The sequence below is a fragment of the Micromys minutus genome, assembly GCF_963924665.1.
Source record: "Micromys minutus genome assembly, chromosome: 1".
Taxonomy (NCBI): Eukaryota; Metazoa; Chordata; class Mammalia; order Rodentia; family Muridae; genus Micromys; species Micromys minutus.
This window is the reverse complement of record NC_137969.1, coordinates 27,369,137-27,387,445: the sequence shown is the minus strand read 5'-3', so window position 1 is coordinate 27,387,445 and position 18,309 is coordinate 27,369,137. Positions and strand designations below refer to the sequence as shown.

Genomic DNA, 18,309 nt, shown 5'->3' with positions numbered 1-18,309 from the left:
TTTCAGATACAGGTCTTGGGTTCTTTCTGTGTCCAGAGCCTCCTTCACACACCTGCCTTGGTTATCAGTCTTAAAAGCCTAGGCCTTGGAGAAGGCTGCAAGCAGTCAGCTGTGCTGTGGATGGCCTCAAGGGGCCTAAGAGGGGAGCACTATGAAGTGTATGGTGATGATGGTATGGCACTGTGGCCTCTCTGGTTGGCCTTTGGTAGTGGTCACAGAGACTGCCATGAGCTACCACACAACCATAATAGAGATCTACTTCAAAGACTGAGTTTCTGTGCTAGAGAGTTTATTAAAGAGTTGGAAGTATTATGATTTATGTGCCAGACCATTGGCAATATCATGATTTTTTGGAAATATCATGATCCCTTGGTGTCCTGGGGAGCAGTCTTGGCCATCTGTTGCTCTTTGGTCCAAGATGACAGAGTAAGTAGGTATCTCAATGTCTGCAGAAATGTCTGATGAAATTGGATGCTGCCTGACAGAAGTGGAGAACTGCTTTAGGCTGCTGGTGCCTTTGGATTTTGGCACATACTCGGAGGACAAATTCTTTGGTGAGGCATCTGGCATGACCGAGGGTCATGCTCTTTGCACCTTGAGCCCAGACCTGGCAACTCCCCGTGAGTCTGGTCTCTCTGGACCCCAGGATGAAGAGCAGCCATGCTGTAGCAAGGACCTGGTTGCCTCCACATACTACACAGGATCTGCCGTTGGTCTGAAGGCACCAGCCCAAACAGACACGGAAGACTCCTCCAGGGATGAGGATGAGCACAGTGACCCAGAGGATTTCCTGCGGAGTCATGGGCTGGGTTCCCACAAGTACACGCTGGATGTGGAACTGCCCTCAGGTAACTGGCTGCTGGTGCTGAGTCATGCCTCCACACTCTGCTCTAGCCAGATGTGTAGCTCTGTCCCTGGCAGTGGGTTATCCCATGGTAGAGTTAAGACTTAGGGACAGCAGCTCCTTGGATTGGACTGTGAGGGGTAGAGGGACTTCCATCTGGTTAGTCTTTCCTGCTCTGGGTTTCTGCCAATTGTGAATCAGCTATGTGGGTTTCTCTGCCATTATAATCCTATCCCAGAAAGGCTATGATCAGGGTAGAATCCCTGGCAGGCTGTATGAGCATCTACCTAGAGATCCGCTAGGGCCACCTTCTTAAGAGGAAAATGTGATCAAAGCATGTTTTCTTGCTGTGTTTAGAATGGCAGAGATGTGATGGCATAGTGTTTGGCCCTGACATCTCAGCCTTGGGGTACAGAGGTGCTTTCTTGTTCATCCATCCATCGTTGTTGGACCAGGTGTCCTCACAGGAGCACCTGGTCACCATGTGGGCCATGTTTGGAAGAGCCTGGGACTCCACAGGATCCACAGCTTCAAGTTAGTATCACTGAGGCCCTGCCTAGCAGGGGTTGTGAAGGAAATGAAGACCCTGTCCAGGAGAGGCAGAATGGCATGGGTCACTGAGACCCTGGGACTAAGAGATGAGGACAGTCCTGAGGGACGAGGCAAGAAAAGGTGGCTCCGAGAGATCTAGCCCTCTGGGTGGACACTGTGTCTGCACGGAGCCAGAATGATCAATATTGTCCTAGATTTTTCCAAGACTGTTTTTTTTCTCAGGGTTGACAAGTGTCTGAGACCAGCTAAGAGTCACATTTCCAATGGGTTTAATAGCCTCTGCTACATGGCCAGCCTCAGCATCCCTCTGTGATCTACTGTCTTAATTTGGGTTTTACTGCTGTGAAGAGATATCATGACCAAGGCAACTCTTACAAAGGACCACATTTAGTTGGGGTTGGCTTACAGGTTAAGAGGTTCAGTCCATTACCATTAAGGCAGGAGCATGGCAGCATCTAGGCAGGAATGGCACTAGAGGAGCTTAGAGTTCTACATCTTCATACAAAGGCAGACAGGAGAAGACTAGCTTCCAGACAGCTAGGAGGAGGGTCTCCAAGCCTACCCCCACAATGACACATTTCTTCCAACATGGCCACACCTCCTAACAGTGCTACTCCCTGGACAAGTATATTTAAACCACCACACTTACTTTGCCTTGTTAAAGATGGTCTGAAGGTACAGGAGACTGAAGATAACTTGGCTGTGCTCCATGCTGCTCGAGACTCGCTCAAACTCATCCAGAACAAGTTTCTGCCAAATGTGTGCTCCTGGATCCAGGTGAGGCAGGGCTTCTAGCCTTTAGCAGTGAACTTGTACTGAAAGGATATGGAAAGCGAGAACACTGACCTGGGTGGGAATGAGCATTCTCCCTCTCCCTGGAACTTAGTCATGTCCTACAGAGCATGGGCTCTGGTGGGAATTGTCTGGAACCTTTGTGAGTCATCCTTTGTTTTACAGCGGTTTACCCGTGCAGGGACCTACAGTGGACATTTAAAACAGGCCATTGACCTGAAAGTGAAACTGGAACTTGCTCTGAAGAAATATGAAGAACTGAACATTGATCCTGGGAGAGGACAAAGGATCAGGGTAAGTTCATGGAGCTGAGGCTAAAGGGTCCCAGGACCCTCCACTCGGCTATTTGTACGGCAGGCACCATCAGAGTCAGAGGATTCTGGCTTTTTCCTTACTAAGTTCTTGTGGTTGGAGTCTCAGATCAGTCTCTCCCAAGAGCGGACCCATTTGCTCTTGGCTTGGCGTTTTGTCCTGTCCCTCAGCAAGTCTTCCCATGAAGCTGCTCATACCACTCAATGCCACGGTGGCTACATTCTTGCTGTTGATATCTGCTCATCCTGTGTTATAGCCAAGGATACTTTAAAGTACTAAAAACCTGAGAGCTCAAAGAATCAGGCTGTGTTATATAGGTGATTCAGGGGGCTGACAAGGTACTGTATCTCCCTGAGTGAGGATCTAGTGTTAAGATAGAGCAGGGATACGTGGGTTCCCTTGATGAGGCTAGAGAGCTGGGAGTCCAGGCAAGGCCAGAGAGGTGTAGGCATGTGTTCTGAGTCCTGGTAGTGAGCAGAGTTGTAGTCCTGTAGGTGCAGTGGAGCTGGCTGGAAGGCAGAGTGCATTGCTGTGCCTGGGGGAGGCACTACCCTTGGAGTAGGCATGGAGTGCCTGTGCCTGGGCTACATGGAACTGGGGTTTTGCATAGATGACACAGAGCTGAGGGGATGGCTGGTCTTAGGGGAGACAGGCCTCGGGATTTAGAGTGAAAGACACAAAACTGTCACAGTCCAGGCTCTGTGTCACCCAATTCTTTTCACAGCTCCCAGCTGACAGTCATCACCTTCCCATGTTTCTCTCAGCTAGTTTTAATTTAAACATGTTTTCATTTGTGTGTGTGTGTTTGTGTGTATGTGTGTGTTCTCTTGTTCCATGTAGGGACAGGACTCAAATCCTTGGCAAGTACTTTTTCCTGCTGAGACACCTCACTGGCTCCTCTCAGCTGGTTTACAGAGAAAACAGACATCAGAGCTGCCACCTCCCCATGGAATACTGTTCTGAACACAATCCCCAACCTGGACTGTGCATGAGCCTAGTCCCTGAACCTAGCCTTAGGGCAGAGATTTTCAACATGTGGGTCATGGCCATTTTGAGGGTCGAATAGTCTTTTCACAGGGATCACATATCAGATGTATACCAGATATTTATATTATGATTCATAACAGTAGCAAAATTATAGATATGAAGTAGTAACAAAATAATTTTGTGGTTGGGGTCAACACAACACAAGGAATTGTATTAAAGGGTCGCAGCATTAGGAAGATTGAGAAGCATTGCCTTAGAGGCTAGTGGGTCAGCTGACCTGGGCAGTCTGACTTATAAATTCTATCTTGGAAGGTAGCTTTGAAATGTACTTAGCTCCTTCTTTACTGAGGGGAAGATCAGATTTGAAGCTGTCCCTTACTCCAGACTAAAGCCAAAAGCACTCCATGTCTAGCACTTAGAAACTCTATTGACCAGTCTGTGGCAGCTAGTAGGTACATTGAAGATACAGTTCAAGTGCTGGAGCCAGAGGACATAGGAGGGAGCTCCTGGACTGTTCTGCAGCTGCTTGATGGGCCCAGCTTTGCAGAGGGCGTGTGTGATGTGGGCCAGCAGGGGGCGACTTTGCTTCTCTTTCAGTCAGCCAACACTTGACTTTATGACAATCATGAGAATACAGTGCTGTAATTGAGGCTGTCTGGCAGTGTGTGGTATGTGTCGTTAACATCTTACGAGAGTTGCATTTTGTGGTGTCACCTAGCTAAGTCAGCTTTATGAATTTTAGCAATATATTTATAGCGGAGAACATTTCTATAGCCACGAGGAAAGTGACAGCTCCGGCCCTCACTGCAGCTGTCAAGAAGAGTTTGTTTAATTTCTACACTCCGTGTCCATAGTCATCTGTGATCAGCTCGGCCAAGACTGCTATATGGGGCTACCTTTCAAGGTGACCTAACAACCATTTTTTATGCTGTGTACCCCAATTCCTTTCTGAAGAACTCAGCCAAGCCAGTCCTACATTCTGTGGGACAGTCACCTTGCTAGTGGGCCTTGGCAGTGTAGGGACATCCTGTACTCCAGGGAGTAGCTACAGAGCTTTGAATACTCTTGGGTAGCACAGAAGGGTATTGCCAGGCCTAGGTATTGCTAGCCTGCATTTCCTTACTGCAACCAACAGCAGTGTTGGGGCTGGCGGGACTCCAGACCCTAAGGCTCTTAGCAGCCTGGCCGTTCTTGTCTTGCAGCTTTGTCAGGTGGATAACACTGGGTGTTGTTGAATGCTGTCGCCTTACCCTTGTCTCTTATCTCCGTATTTTCTGACTGCTGAGTGGTTGGCTGCTGGAGGAGACCTGGGCAGTCTTCCGGCCTACAGGACACTCATGAGGCCTTTATGGGCGATGGTGAAGACATGCAACCTCCTAGGTCAGGGCTCTGCATTTAGTTCAGCCAGCTTTAGGGGTAGCAACTTGCATCCCCAGAGCCCAGGTGAGAAGTTCCAGTTTTCTGTGTTATGGGTTGTACCTGTATGGTAACAGCCATGCATTCAGGGCAGCTGAATAGAAGCTGTACCTAGAGGTAAAAGCTTGTCTTCCCAATTACTTGAAAGGTTGAGGCAGAAGGGTCATTACTTCAAGACCAGCCTTAGTTATAGAGTGATTTCAAGGGCTGCGTAAGCAATTTAGTGAGCCCTTGTTTCGAAATACAAAGAGGCCTGGGGATTTAGCTCAGTGGTAGAGTGCAGCTTAGCATGTTTGAGGCACTAGGCTTAATCCCTAGTATCATACCAAAAAGAGACTAAGGAGCTTGCCCTGACTCTTGCTAGCTGCCTAATCCAGCTGCGGTCCTAGATTTCTGTCGTGGCATACGGGGTATTGGGCTCATAGTAGGTCATCACTGGTCACAGCATGACTATGTCAGTACTTTGGCTGCCAGGACTGAGGGCAGTTTCACTGGCCATTTCCTAACTCCCAGGAGACACAGACATGGGAGTTGAGACCCAGCACTATAACACTGAACAGTCTTTCTGTGGTACACGGTGGGCAGTCGGGTTAATGTGATACCCAGGATCTGCCGTTTCCACTGTCCCTTGTTGCACCTAGTAGCTACTAACCAGATTAGTACATGTGCCCCTTGTGCATCTCAGCAAATAGATGGCAGCCCTCACAGCTGAAGCCTGGCTACTTCCATTTGTCCCTGCAGGACCTGCTGTGAAGGCAGGCTCTTCATGGTGTTCTGGGGTTCTCTGGTCACATAGGTCAGCACATTAGCCCAGGCCATCCCGTGGATATGTAGGGCTGCCCTGGCCTAACAAGGTGGTAGCCCTTGGACTGATGATACCCTACCTTCAGTAGGAAGGCAGATACTGCTCAGCTCTACTGTCAGTTGAATGGACATTTCCTAGACCTGTCTCTACAAACTGATTTTTAACGAAAGGCACTGCTCTGAAGTCCTTGGAGATTTTGCTTGCCGCAGCTGGAGAGCGAGTGAGTCGCTGTCTGTAGATGAAGTGATTGGCGGCTCCCGGACTGTGAGTGGCAGCGCCCAGGCTCAGGTGAGCAGTGCTTCCCAGAATAGATACAGCAACTGCCTATCTGCACATCGCCCGCCCTTCCTGCAGCTGGTGGGCAGCTCCTTGCAAGGCTGCTGCACCACAGTGTCTTGTGGGGGAAGGGTATGGAGAAGGCTAATGAATGTCTATGTTAATTAGAGCTGTTTTAATTAGAAATCATGATGAGGTGTTCACTAATTTCCAAATAAAATTTACGGAGGGTTTAAATCATTTCCTAGTGTTTCCCCATTTAGCACTGGATTGGCATCGTTAACTCCTCATGTAGAACAGGCTGAGCAAGGAACACTAATTCAATAATGCATGATTTAAACATTTTAGAACTTCTAACAAATGTGTGAGATTCAAACAAATACAACGGGACCAGTCATAAACAGCAGCTGAGACTGGGTGGGTGCAGGCTGTCTTTGGAAGGTTGGGTGGGTGCAGGCTGTGCTCCTTGGGTCCTTTTCCCCTCAGACATCTGAGTCCAGCCCCAGTTCTCTTTGAATGTTGCTATTTGTTTCTGTACAGCATTGCTTTCCTTTTGACACAGAGTGTCTGTCTTCAAAAATACTGAAACCAGTTTAAACATGTCTAAGCATTTGCTTTACAGAGTGTGCACACTTCGGCTCAGTTTGGAGGCAGGCTGGGGATAAATCTTGACCCGATCAATGTGCAGGGCCATTTGGTAGAGTTAGTTTCCACCTTCTCTGTTACAGAAGAGCTGTAATAATCCATGGCAGCCTCATTATTTAAACTGATAAAAATCCTTTGAAAACTTTTAAATTGCCTGCCTTTTCATTATGGAGCTCTCTGATCCTGGTTAGTTTGCATTGTGTAATTAACAAAATACGAATTCCCACCAAGTGGTGGTCATGTGGTGATTTCAGACATCGGCATGTCTGACCTGTCAGCAGCTGTTCTTCCCTTCCTGGACTGTTGGCCTATTTGTTTGTGTGGTTATACATGCATCTTTCCGCAGCCAGTCTCATGGGCCGTGTACAGCCGCCCTGATGGAGCCATGGGCTCATCCTCGCCCTCCCACAGCAGTGGACATCAATCTGGCTGGTGCATGCTGTGCAGCTTTGCTTGTTTTCTTTGTTGGGTGCTCACTACCAGGCTGATGGGTGCTATATTGGGAGCTCATCCAGGCCCAGCCTCTCTCCTGCAAAGAGTTAAGAAAGCTCCCTGGGCTCTGCAGGATTTGCTTCTTGTAGGTGAAAAGGACAGAAGCAGAAAACCCAGGAATGAAATGTTGAACCGTCAGGTACACCCGGGGAAAGCAGGGAAACTAAATCAGCCAGTGGGACCTTGTGCGGCAGCAGGGCCCGTAAACAGCCTCTTCAGGGCTGTGCTCCCTCCATCACACTGAAGGCCAAGCACACACCCAACAGCAGAGAGTTGGGAGGGGTTTGAGCACACATTCTTATGAGGTCAGCGTATAAGGATGGCAGAAAACAGCTCAGCAGCCTCTGCACCAGCCCAAACCCTCCCACCCCCCACCCCCACCCCCACTGTGTAGATCTAGTCTTGTTTCTCCTTGTCTCCAGTGTTCAGCCCAATCATTTGTCTCTCCAGAATGAGTTAGCTCTCAACACCTTCTTACATGTTACCTCTTTACTCTAGGAGTACCCTTATCTGGTTATTCCCTCCATTTTACAGTTGAGAAAGCAGTCGAGAGGAACTTACTTGTATGAGTCCTGACCCCTCCTGAAGTCCCAGATGCCCAGTGGAAAGGCTGCCTGGTGAATATGACCCAGTATCTTTGAGACAGGCCACACAGCATAGCCTGGCCTTAAGTGGTTTCCAGAGGCTAGCCACCTGCTCTCACCTGAGACAGCAACCAAGGCACAGGGAGGGACCTGTTCTAACTCTAGAAGGAAACTTCTTAGTTGTAGGCCCAAGCAAGTGAGGACACAGTTCTCTCCTGTGTGGTTGGCTTTCTCTGCACATTCTTAGGAAGAATGATTAGTGGTTTCACATTTCATTGGATGTTAATGCGTGGAGTTCACATAACCTCATTCACGATAACTCTCCTTGTCTCTGACGACTCACACAGCCTTGTCATTGATAGCATGTATATGTGGTTCCCAGAACAGGCTGGTGTGAGTATATATGCTAGGAGCCCTAGAAACCCAGAGCACGCACCTGGCCTGAGACCACCTAGGTAACCAGCCCTCAATTTGATTGGCAGCATGTGACTCCCTTAGCCATCTTGCTAGCTGCTCATTTGGATCAGCCTAGAATTCTCTGGAAATGGACTTCTAGGCATATATGACCAGGTTTCTTGCCTCATACTTTGTAGTAGGTTAGCCTCAGCTCTTGGGCCCCACTTCTAGGAAGTTACCTGACAGTGGGGGTTCTTGGTCAAACTGAATTCTCAAGGGCAGATTTTTCTGGACAGTTCTAGGAGAAGTTTCAGAGAGCGAGGAGGAAGAATGCCTGCCCCTGTGTGTCCTGCAGTGCTGTTTGTGAGACCTTTCTTGTGAATGTGGTCTTTATAGGGATGGTCAGTCCGGAAAATGATGTTTTGCTCCAGCATAGGTTTTTGGACTTGAGAGTGTGCTCTGGTGTCCTGCTTGCATCTAGGCAGGTTTGACTCTGTGCTGGCCCTTCTGGCCACCAGGTGCCTGTTCTGTGTTATCACGTGGTCAGCACCACAACGCCCTCTGTCCTCTGAAGGTGCGTCCCTGGCAGCCGAGATGCACATGAGATATTGGCCTGGCCGGGCAATTTGCACGGCCTTCCAGGGAGGGCATTAGCATATAAATAGCAGATGCAATGACGGCCATCACAGCTGAGCACGTTTAATTTTTAGTTTATAAGATAGAATGGGTTTTTAAATGCATAGCCATCAAGCCGCTGAAAGACAAATGCAGTTTGGAACTCACTTGTCTGACGAGGCCTTACATCATTTTTTTTTTAAAAGGGAAATAGACACACATAAAACTGAACAAAAGTGATTTCTTGGGTGAAAAGTAATTGAGATTGCGCACCAAGTTAATTAGATCGCACAAAATTTATTTAATGGTTCCAGCTGTATCTCTAGGCTGTGGGCTTGGCGGCCATGGGTTTTCTGGATGTTGAGATGCTCTCCCCATTCCTTCGCAAATAATTAGCACTCACCACCCCGCTTCTGTAAGCTGATTGCATTGTATATTTTGGCCGTTTTATTGCTTGTTTAATTATGATCATGACGACTCATTTTTCTAAATCCTTTTAACTGTGGATGAGAATCAATTTGTATAAAACCAGCAGTACCCCTACCAAACAACAGTGGTGGGCGAAAGCTTGTTTCTGTTTTGTGGGTGGATGAGTTGGCCCTCTGTAGGGGCCTGCAACTCCCACATGGGTGCCAGCCTAGGAGAAGTCTTCCGATTGGCTGGAAGGGCTTCTGACCACCTGCCATAGACACCCAAGGATTTCACCCATCAGCAAAGGTCTGAGTGAGAAAGGCAGCCTGTGTTGGTATGTGGTCCCCTGCAGCGCCCATTAAGGGTTGCTCCTCCTGCCTGGTTTCACACAGTTCATTTTGTGTTGTTTCATCACAGTAGAAAACTTGGCCCTCACCTAGCATAAAAGTAAACCATTCTTGAGAACATTTCAAAAGTCTGGCCTCATTTTGAAGACATACCTAATCCTGGTGCTTTTTTTTTTTTTTTTTTTTTTTTAACCAGGTGTGAGTTCTTTCCCAGGACTCTTGGCATCTAGGTACTTTATGTGGACCCCCTGTGATCTTAAAGGCAGGATCTACCACAGTGGTCATGACCTCTTAATTATTTAGATTTCAAAGTAAGTGAGTGGAGGCTAGCCAACTGTGATTCAAGACCATTCCATGAAGGCCTTCTCCTTTCCAACTGCCCCTTGTGACCATAATATTCCTGGTCAGGCTCCTGAGCAGGTCACAGGAGTGTCCCGACAGCTGGTGCTCACAACTTCTCCACAGCAGACTAATTTCCTGTCCGTCAGGTGTGGCTCACCTGTCAGCTGTCCTTGGTAACTTCGGCACCAGAGATTCACAATATCAGTACTTACCAAATTTGAATTAGAACTTCACTTCAGTTCCACTTAGGTATCAGCAGTGACATCTCTAGAAGGTAGTTGTTGCAGCTTGAGTACTCCAAGTCTAAACAGTTGCTAAGTAAAGTACAGGGATGGCTGGCCACTCTCTCTGGGCCCCAGAGAGAGACAAATGCATGTGGTGGAAGAGCAGTCGGCCAGAGGCCTTTATCAGTGCTAATTTAAGAACGAGGAAGAACCTGGAGCCTCAACTTTAATCTAAAAATAAATAATTGTAGTTGGAGAGGAAGAAGATAAAATTATAATAGTTACCTAAGCAGTTGAGTATTTTTTAGGGAATGAAATTTTGATAAAAAGTCCCCAGCAAAATTCAAGGGTGTGAGCAATAAGCAATAATATTTTATGAAAATGACCCCCATATTTAAAACCTGGCACTATATGTTATGCATTGTAGCACCCAGCCCACATCTACCTTTTAGAAAATTAAAACACATAAATTCTGTTTAGTGTTTGATACGCACTGCACTAGCTGAGCCCGTAATGCCCTAAAACCTTGGGCTGCTTTCCACCTTTCATAAATTCCTGGGTAGATTCTATACAAAAATAATTTTCAGGTCCGTGGCTCATTGTTATTCAAACGTGATTGATCGTCGTCATTTGCTCAGCTCGGGAGTTAAGTGCCCCTGTCATTTCCAAAGAGTATAATTGGGACGTTTCACAGGTCAGCGGTGGAGACAGGCTTCCCTTTTGATCAGTGTTAGACTGATAACAAAAATTACAGTTTCCGATGATTAATGTCTCCTGTGCTTCCCAGATGCACGACTGTGGGCTGCACCAAAACAAAGTGCATTTGCATCTGATTATGCTCTCTCCGGGCAGCAGACTCCCAGGCTGGGGCATGGGGCCAGCAGGCACAGCCAGATGTGGCTGCTGATGGTTCCAGCAGCCCCATAAAGGAGCCAGGCTCTACCTGGGCGGGCAGCATGTGAGCTGGGGCGTAAGTAGGTGATGCACTGTAGTCCCTCCTCCATGATGACTGTCATTTGCCTGGTGTGGCTTCCGATGCACAGTAGCTCCTGCCCGGAGACTAGAAGCTATGCCTTAGATGTCCTTTTTCCTTCAGGAAAGTCAGGACCATGGGGAACATCTGTAAATTCAAAGTTGCTGTTGGGAATGGTTTTGAAATTTAATGTTTTAAGTTTTTCATAGTTTTTCTTATAATCCTATGAAGATCCCATAGCATTCACTTGACAGGGACCTTTCTTGTCTCAATTCTGGCCTGAAGCTGCATCCGTCCGTCCGTCCATCCATCTATCCATCCATCTATCCATCTATCTATCTATCTATCTCTCTGCTTTTTGAAACAAGGTCTCTCTATTATCTCTATATGAAATTGTACAGGAACTTGCTACATATATACAATACATACATATTGATCCTGCTGGCCAACCAGGGCTATATTGATTGTTATTGTAATAGAATATTCTCTTTATCTCAGTCCCTACACTTCCTTTATTTTATATGCAGACATGTACTGAGATTAAAGGTGTGTACCACCATGCCCAGTTTTGGAAACTTCAAGGGCATTGAAACTTGGCAGGAGGCACCAAAATTCAAAGGGATTACAATTCCAAGGACCACCACAATCCAAGGGGTACTACATCCTGAGGCATGGACTTCCTTACCTTGGTGAGCTGAGCCTGGCTCCCTCCTCTTAGGCAGTGGAGTAGATCTCAGGAAGGTTTGGTTTCTGGCTTCATATACTTGGTGTGGAAGATTCTGGAAAAACATGGCAGTGGGAAGTAGGGTGGGAGGAAACTCATGAGAGGATATTTCTGCAGTGAGACTGGAGGAGCAGTGGATCTGAGGCATAGCAAATGTTATAGCTTAGGAACTTGATGGTTTGCTTGGGCATGGAAGAGCTATAGGTAAGAATGGCGGCACCACTAATGGGACGGGCCAGCTGTGCGGGTACTCGGTGATGCTCACTGCAGCAGGCACAAGAGGGGTGGTGGTCATTAGGGAAGGGCTCCAGGTGGGAGCTAAGCAAAGGAGCTGTGATATAAGAATAAGACCAGCCTTAGAGACATTGTAATTAAAGACTATCAACATCTGTTGCTGAAGTCCTAAACTGGAGAGACAGCTCTATAGGAAGGGACACCTGTACAGTCCGTGGACAGCTGCTGTCAGGTAGAGCTGGCGACCTTATTTGTATGTGGGAATGTTTCCACAGACAGAAGCACTGGAGGACAGCGAGGAGGAAGACCAGGACTTCGTGGAGGTCCCGGAGAAAGAAGGTTATGAGCCTCGAATCCCTGAGCATCTGCGAGCTGAATATGGTGAGCTGTGGGCCCACAATGGGCAGGATTGGGTATCAAGGTACTGGAGAGACAGGTTCCCACTCTGAACAATGCCTCTAGGTTGTGACATTGACCTGGGGAGTTTAGCTGTCAACTTCCCTCGTACAGCTGTTGTGTCAGTAATTGTTGCTTGTATTTAAGTTGTGAAGTTTTTCTTTTGTGTCCTGAGTCCCCCTGTGGCCAGAACATGGCTGGACATCACAGAGGGTCTTCTGGGCCATTTGATGCTCTGGCTGTGGGTCAGGGATGCAGTCTGATGGGAATGCTTTTGCCCACATAGAGCCCACATCAGGGCAGAGGGGAGGCAGATATCATGATCAAAGCATCCCTGGTTTATGTCTACGAAGTCACAGACATGGCCTCTGACTCAGGAATGTCTGGACCCCATAGCAAGAAGCAGCTTGTCACACATAGAGCACTACTGTGACAGACAGGCATTTTCCATCTAGGATCTTCCTCTTTTCCAAGAAAGCTTTAGGAGCCGCACTCTATACCCTAGGCTTGTGCCCTCCAGAGAGAAAGTGTGGTCTTAAAGGGGATTGAGGACCCCTGGGTCACAAGGTCACAGCCTCAGGTTATGGTACCACTTATACCAAGAGGAAGCAAGTAAAAACAAGTCATCTGGCATCTGTGGGGAGTTCATGGGTGGCTTTAAACTGGTATTTATGGGGTGGAACTTGAATTTGTTAAGAGAATTTAGATGATTAGATGACGTGTGTCAAGCCAAATTAGCCTAGGTGGACCCACCTTCAGCCCTCAGCTCTTGGCCTAGTGCCATCTCCTGGGCAGTCTGGGTGCTTGGGGACCAGTGAGTGCGTGTTTGTCAGGAGAAACCTCCTACACTCTAGGCTACTGGTGACCCCTTTGCTGAGCACAGTGACCTGGTCTGGCTTATTCTGCAGAAGTCTCAATATTCTGGTGCTCCATGAAAATCTCCCTGCCTTGTAGAGCTGTCCTCTTATGCCCGTTTGCCTCCCCTGCTGCCTGTGGGCAAGCCCGCCTGGCTGAGTTTTGTATACCATTAGAGTTTCTCCAGGTCTCAGCCTCATGATGCTCTCCTGGGTTCTTTAGCCTACAAACCCCATGACCTTCCAAACCTCTACTCACATGCTCCTCCATGTACCAGTCTCTGCCTGAGGTGGATTTTATTGTCTCCCAGCTTGCCTTTCTACCTGGTAGGAGATACATCATGGCCAACACCAGGAACAACAGGAAGTGCTTCAGGTATATATGGGGTGACATGGCCCTCCTCCTGTGTCCAGGATGGTCTTTGCCTCCTGTTTCTTTACTCTCGCCTGGATGAGGTCCTCGTCTAGCAAGGTGCTGGTGTGGCTGTGGCTGTATCTGAGGCTACCAATCTGGAACATGGGCAGTGAGGGCAGGTGAGGTAGGGATACTTCTCAGGATCCAGACAGTGTGGGTAGCACCTACCTATGTACCTGGGTTCTTCCTTCTTTCCTCCTTGGAAGCCATACATTTGTTCTTAAGTTGGAGACTGACTCTTGCTCTTGGAGTCTTCAGGGGATCCTGGGAGTCAGAACTGATTCAGGGATTATGGCTGCACCAGAACTTTTTTTTAACTTGGACCTCTGCATCCTGTTCTGATAGTCCATATCCTTCCAGCAGACATGGTAAGTCTGACTGTACTCAGATTTTGAGTGGCTCCAGGTCATATGTATCAGGGCCAGCAGCGACAAGCCAACACTAAGGATTCTCCTCAAAGAACAAAACAGATCCCTTTCATCCTAGGAGAGGATGTCTTTGCCCCCATGGCTTGGGAATGGCCAGTGATGGTGCCAGTGAGGACAGTAGTCCCTGTTCACAGATGCTTATTTAATGTCACCTCTGGAAGACATTAAGACATTCACTGGAACACACAGTGCCACCCTTTCCAGCCACCAGTGGGAACAGAGAGGGCTAGAGCAAATCCTTTAGTCCTCCTGATCAGAGATAGCCTATGTCTGCCTGTATCTAGATGGCTCCTGACTGTTGGCCATTTGAGTCCAGCCAAAGAGACTGAATCATACAAGTGTCTCCCACCAGCACTTGCTGGGACACTTGCTTGGACACAGCATGAGCAACCTGCTGAAAGACTACACAGGGAAGTCACAGTGGCTCTGGTGTGGCAGGTACAACTCATATCTACTTGTGATCACCCCAGCCTGGCTCAGGCCCCACAACAGAGTCATGCTCCCTGCACCTGTTCCTAATGCAGACTAATCCGTGGTTTTCAGCATAACACTGCAGGTTCCACTACTGAGTATTGGGTTATTTCTCACACCGGAGCAATAACTACATTGTCCATAGCTCCTGAACCAGTGCCCATCAGCCTGTGTGTAACTATCTTTTCTTCAGAGTCTTCCATTGTAGGCACCTGGAAGTGTAGGCACCTAACAGAAAGCAGAGACTTTGCTGACTGCTTCATTGTCTATAATTTATCCCTTTCTTGGAAAGGCTCCGAGCATCTGTTTTAAACCTAAAAGGCAATGATGGTCAATATGGTCTGAACCAGCTGTTGTTTTGTATGATCAAAATGATGTCAACTGGAAAACCTGGCAGTCTGGGAGGTTTGCTGGGTGTACAGGTAGGCCTGCAGCACCCACATTAAGTGCATACAATCTGGCTGTCAGTGCCACCACTGGGCTGAGGGCCACAGGTACCAAGGAGGGGTTGGTGAGTCCTTGATGCCAGGGACATATCACACACCCACAGTTCCTGGGGCATTCACAGGAGGGGCTGGGGCAAGAGGGACACTGGCCCATGGGTAGGACCTGTGGCATGGATAGGAGGTGGGAATCCTCCATCATTACTCCAAATGGAGACTCCCTTGAGAGAAGCAGCCTAGTATGGAGGGTCCGGACAGACAGACAGTGTGCAGTGAGCTCAGTTCATAATACTAGTTTATAGTCCATCACTGTTTTTCCAATTAAACACAGGCGAATCTGAAGTGTTAGATTCAGTCTAAATCCACAAGGCTGAGGAAATCAGGCTCTTTTTTCTTTCTCATTTCTTTCTCTGAATTTTCACTGAGGGGCTTTTATCTTCCCCTTAATCCTACCATTTCTGTCAGGACATAATCTCTTTCTCAAATTTACATTTTAATTACAAGGCCAGCTGAACTAGGTAAAATCAATAATGTCAGCGCGCGGCAGCCTAACTTTGTGCGGAGCCCCAGCCTCTCCATTTCCTCCTATCGATCCATCTCTCCCGCACTGTCTGCTTTAGTGCTTCAGGCAAATAGGTGCCACTTGGCCAATTTAAACAAAAAAAGGAGCTTTGGACATTTTTATGACTTTCTAAAAGCAACTATGGGAATACATTTTGGTCAGGGGACTACTGGAGTCAGGCCCTGCAAGGTAGCAGGGCCATGGTGGTCATCAGGATAACGTCTCATTCTTTCAGGGTCACAAACCCTCCGGCCTGAGGAGTGTGCTCTGCTTTTTGGGTCTTAACTTTGAAAATATGTCAGTGAGATTGATTTTCTACGACGGTGTGAAAACAGTGGTGTGTTCAGTGCCCTGAGTGTTTACCCTGCTCTAACACGCTTACCCATCTTCTTAATGGTTTAAAACAACAAATCAATGAAAAATATATTTCATTCTTGTAACTCTTAGGAATTCTCATATTGATCTTTTGGCTGCGATTGTATCTATCTAAATGTCACATTGTTCACTTACCAGCCTTGCCTCCCTGCTGTGTATGCATGTATGCAGGCTCCACTAACTTGCTGGCTTCCACATTGCCAGTAACATTGTGCTGAGAAACACTGGGGGTCATGTTTGCCACTGAAACCTGGGACATTGGTTTTTGTTGTTGATTGTTGTTTGTTTGTTTGTTGTCATCTTTGTTTTTTCAAGACAGTGTTGCTTTGTGTATCTATCCGTGGCTGTCCTAGAACTTAGGCTAGATCTCTGGACTAGGCTAGCCTAGAACTTAGAGATCCACCTTTCTCTGCTGCCCGAGTATTAGGATTGAAAGTATGAGCCACCACTGCCTAGCATGGGACACTGTTTTTACAGTTGGACCAGAGAAGGGTAAGCTTGGTATCTTCTGATACACAGTGTGCCCAAACCTTAGTGCCACAGAGCTCCAGAGCCTGGAGGTAGCTGTCTGTGACTGCATTCCTCTCAGAGTGGCCCTGCCCAAGTCCCCACCCGTGAGAACCCAAGAGTCAGGGGCCTTTACCTATGTGCAGGATGATCTAAAGCAGAGACAAGTGTTCCATAAGGGCCACATTTTGGCTTTCTGGGCTGAATCAGGTCTCTCATAGTTGAACTCTGAAGGTAGCACAGATAAATGGCTGTATCTAGGACCAGTAAAACTTGTTCTAGAAAAACAGGCAGTGGAGCAGATTTGGCCCCAAAGAGCAGCTGGTCATGTCTGTGCCACGTCAGGCTGACCTGTGCTACAGCAAGTCCATGATGAGTTAACTTTTTTATTTTAGCTCTCAATGGGTGTGTATTAGCTAAACATATTTGACTTGCTCAGTTTGTCTGCTCATAGACTTACTAGTTTGTTTGACAAGTGGTCCTGTCTGTTCAGAACTGGGTACCATACTTTTTCTTGCTTTGCTGCTACAGTTATTGTTTGGGTTTTTTTTCTCCTGATTAAAGAAAAAAACTGCATCTTTGTATCATTCTGATAGATATCTCCAGTTATAAGACTTACATATTTTTTAATCATTGACTGTTTCCATTTTGTGGTTCTGGGGATATAACTGAAGGGCTTACACATGTTAAGCTTGTTTCCTACTGCCAGCCCAGCCCTTAGCCCCCTCAGTCACTATTTGTTATGGTTTCTGTACTGTCCTGTACGTAAGACAGGTGATCAAGGACTCTCTACCTCTACGGCATTGGACCACCCTGGTCCCCACTGAGCCGGTATTCTGATGGCAGAAGCCATTTACTCGTTATCTCATGCACTGTGGTCTAGATGTTTTTTCTTGATGGATCACCTATGGTAAGGATGCTCTTAAAGAATCTGCAAGGGGTAGTTCTTGTAAGGTCTTGTGTTCATCAGACTCCCTCCTGTGTGTGTGGTGGGCATCACAGCTCAGCTGGGTATTTAGTTGTAAGCTTGGTTTATTTTCCTATGCACTTCCTTTTTTCCTTTTTCTCTTTTGTGGTACTGAGGACGGGACACACAGCCTTACATATACTAGGCACATTACACGCTCTGCCACAGCACTGCACACCAGCCCTTCCCTGTGCCTTCTAGATGACTTTCTTCAATTGTTTCCTATGTTCCAACTGTATTTTCTTTTCTCTGGAATCCCACACAAGAACCCCAGCACCCGTGTCTGCCCTTCACATCGGTGCTGTGTGGTTCCGCTCGTCCCGCTGGCCTTCAGGCACTCAGGAAGTAACTATTCCTCTGCAGTGTTTCCTGGTCCTCATCTTTTTTATTTTGTGGGACGGGTGTTTTGCCAGCTTGTAGTTTGTGACCAGGTGTGTGCCTAGTGCCTGAGGCGGCCAGAAGATAGTAGATCCCCTGGGACTGGAATCAGGCAGTTGTAAGCTACCCTGCAGTACTGGGAACTGAACCTGGATCCTCTGAAAGAACAGCCAGTGCTCTTAAGTGCTGAGCCATCTTTCCAGCCTCCCTGCTCCTCACCTTTGGTAGATGTCTTCAGCACCTCTTTCCCTTCTGGCTGCCAGATAGATAACACAGCACCACTGTGCTGTCTTCCCAGGCTCTTCCTTCTTGCCCTATCTTAGCTGTGGAGTCTGCCCAGTCTTCATATCTGTTCTGTCCTTGGTGAGCTTTGGTGTCAGAGCAGGTGGCACAGCAAGTGTCCAGCTGAGGCTGCTCCTGCATTGAATGAAAGATGTCGGGTAATAAGTGGACAGTGCCTCTGGAGTCCCAGTTCTAACAATGACCTTTATGCAACCTGCTAAGAGTCAGATCCAAGAGTGGGCAGGAAAACCATGGCAGGA

At 47.6% G+C, this 18,309-nt stretch overlaps 1 protein-coding gene across 3 annotated transcripts in view; it reads left to right on the top strand.

The window, feature by feature from the left end:
• Positions 1-18,309, top strand: part of UVSSA (UV stimulated scaffold protein A) — a 40,309-nt gene that overhangs the window by 9,918 nt on the left and 12,082 nt on the right. For all 3 annotated transcript variants that reach the window (XM_080916497.1, XM_080916495.1, XM_080916496.1), the window contains exons 5-8: positions 453-848; positions 2,061-2,173; positions 2,354-2,482; positions 12,247-12,352. In XM_080916497.1, coding sequence (XP_080772623.1) covers positions 453-848; positions 2,061-2,173; positions 2,354-2,482; positions 12,247-12,352 — 744 coding nt within the window. The remainder of the gene's footprint in view (positions 1-452; positions 849-2,060; positions 2,174-2,353; positions 2,483-12,246; positions 12,353-18,309) is intronic.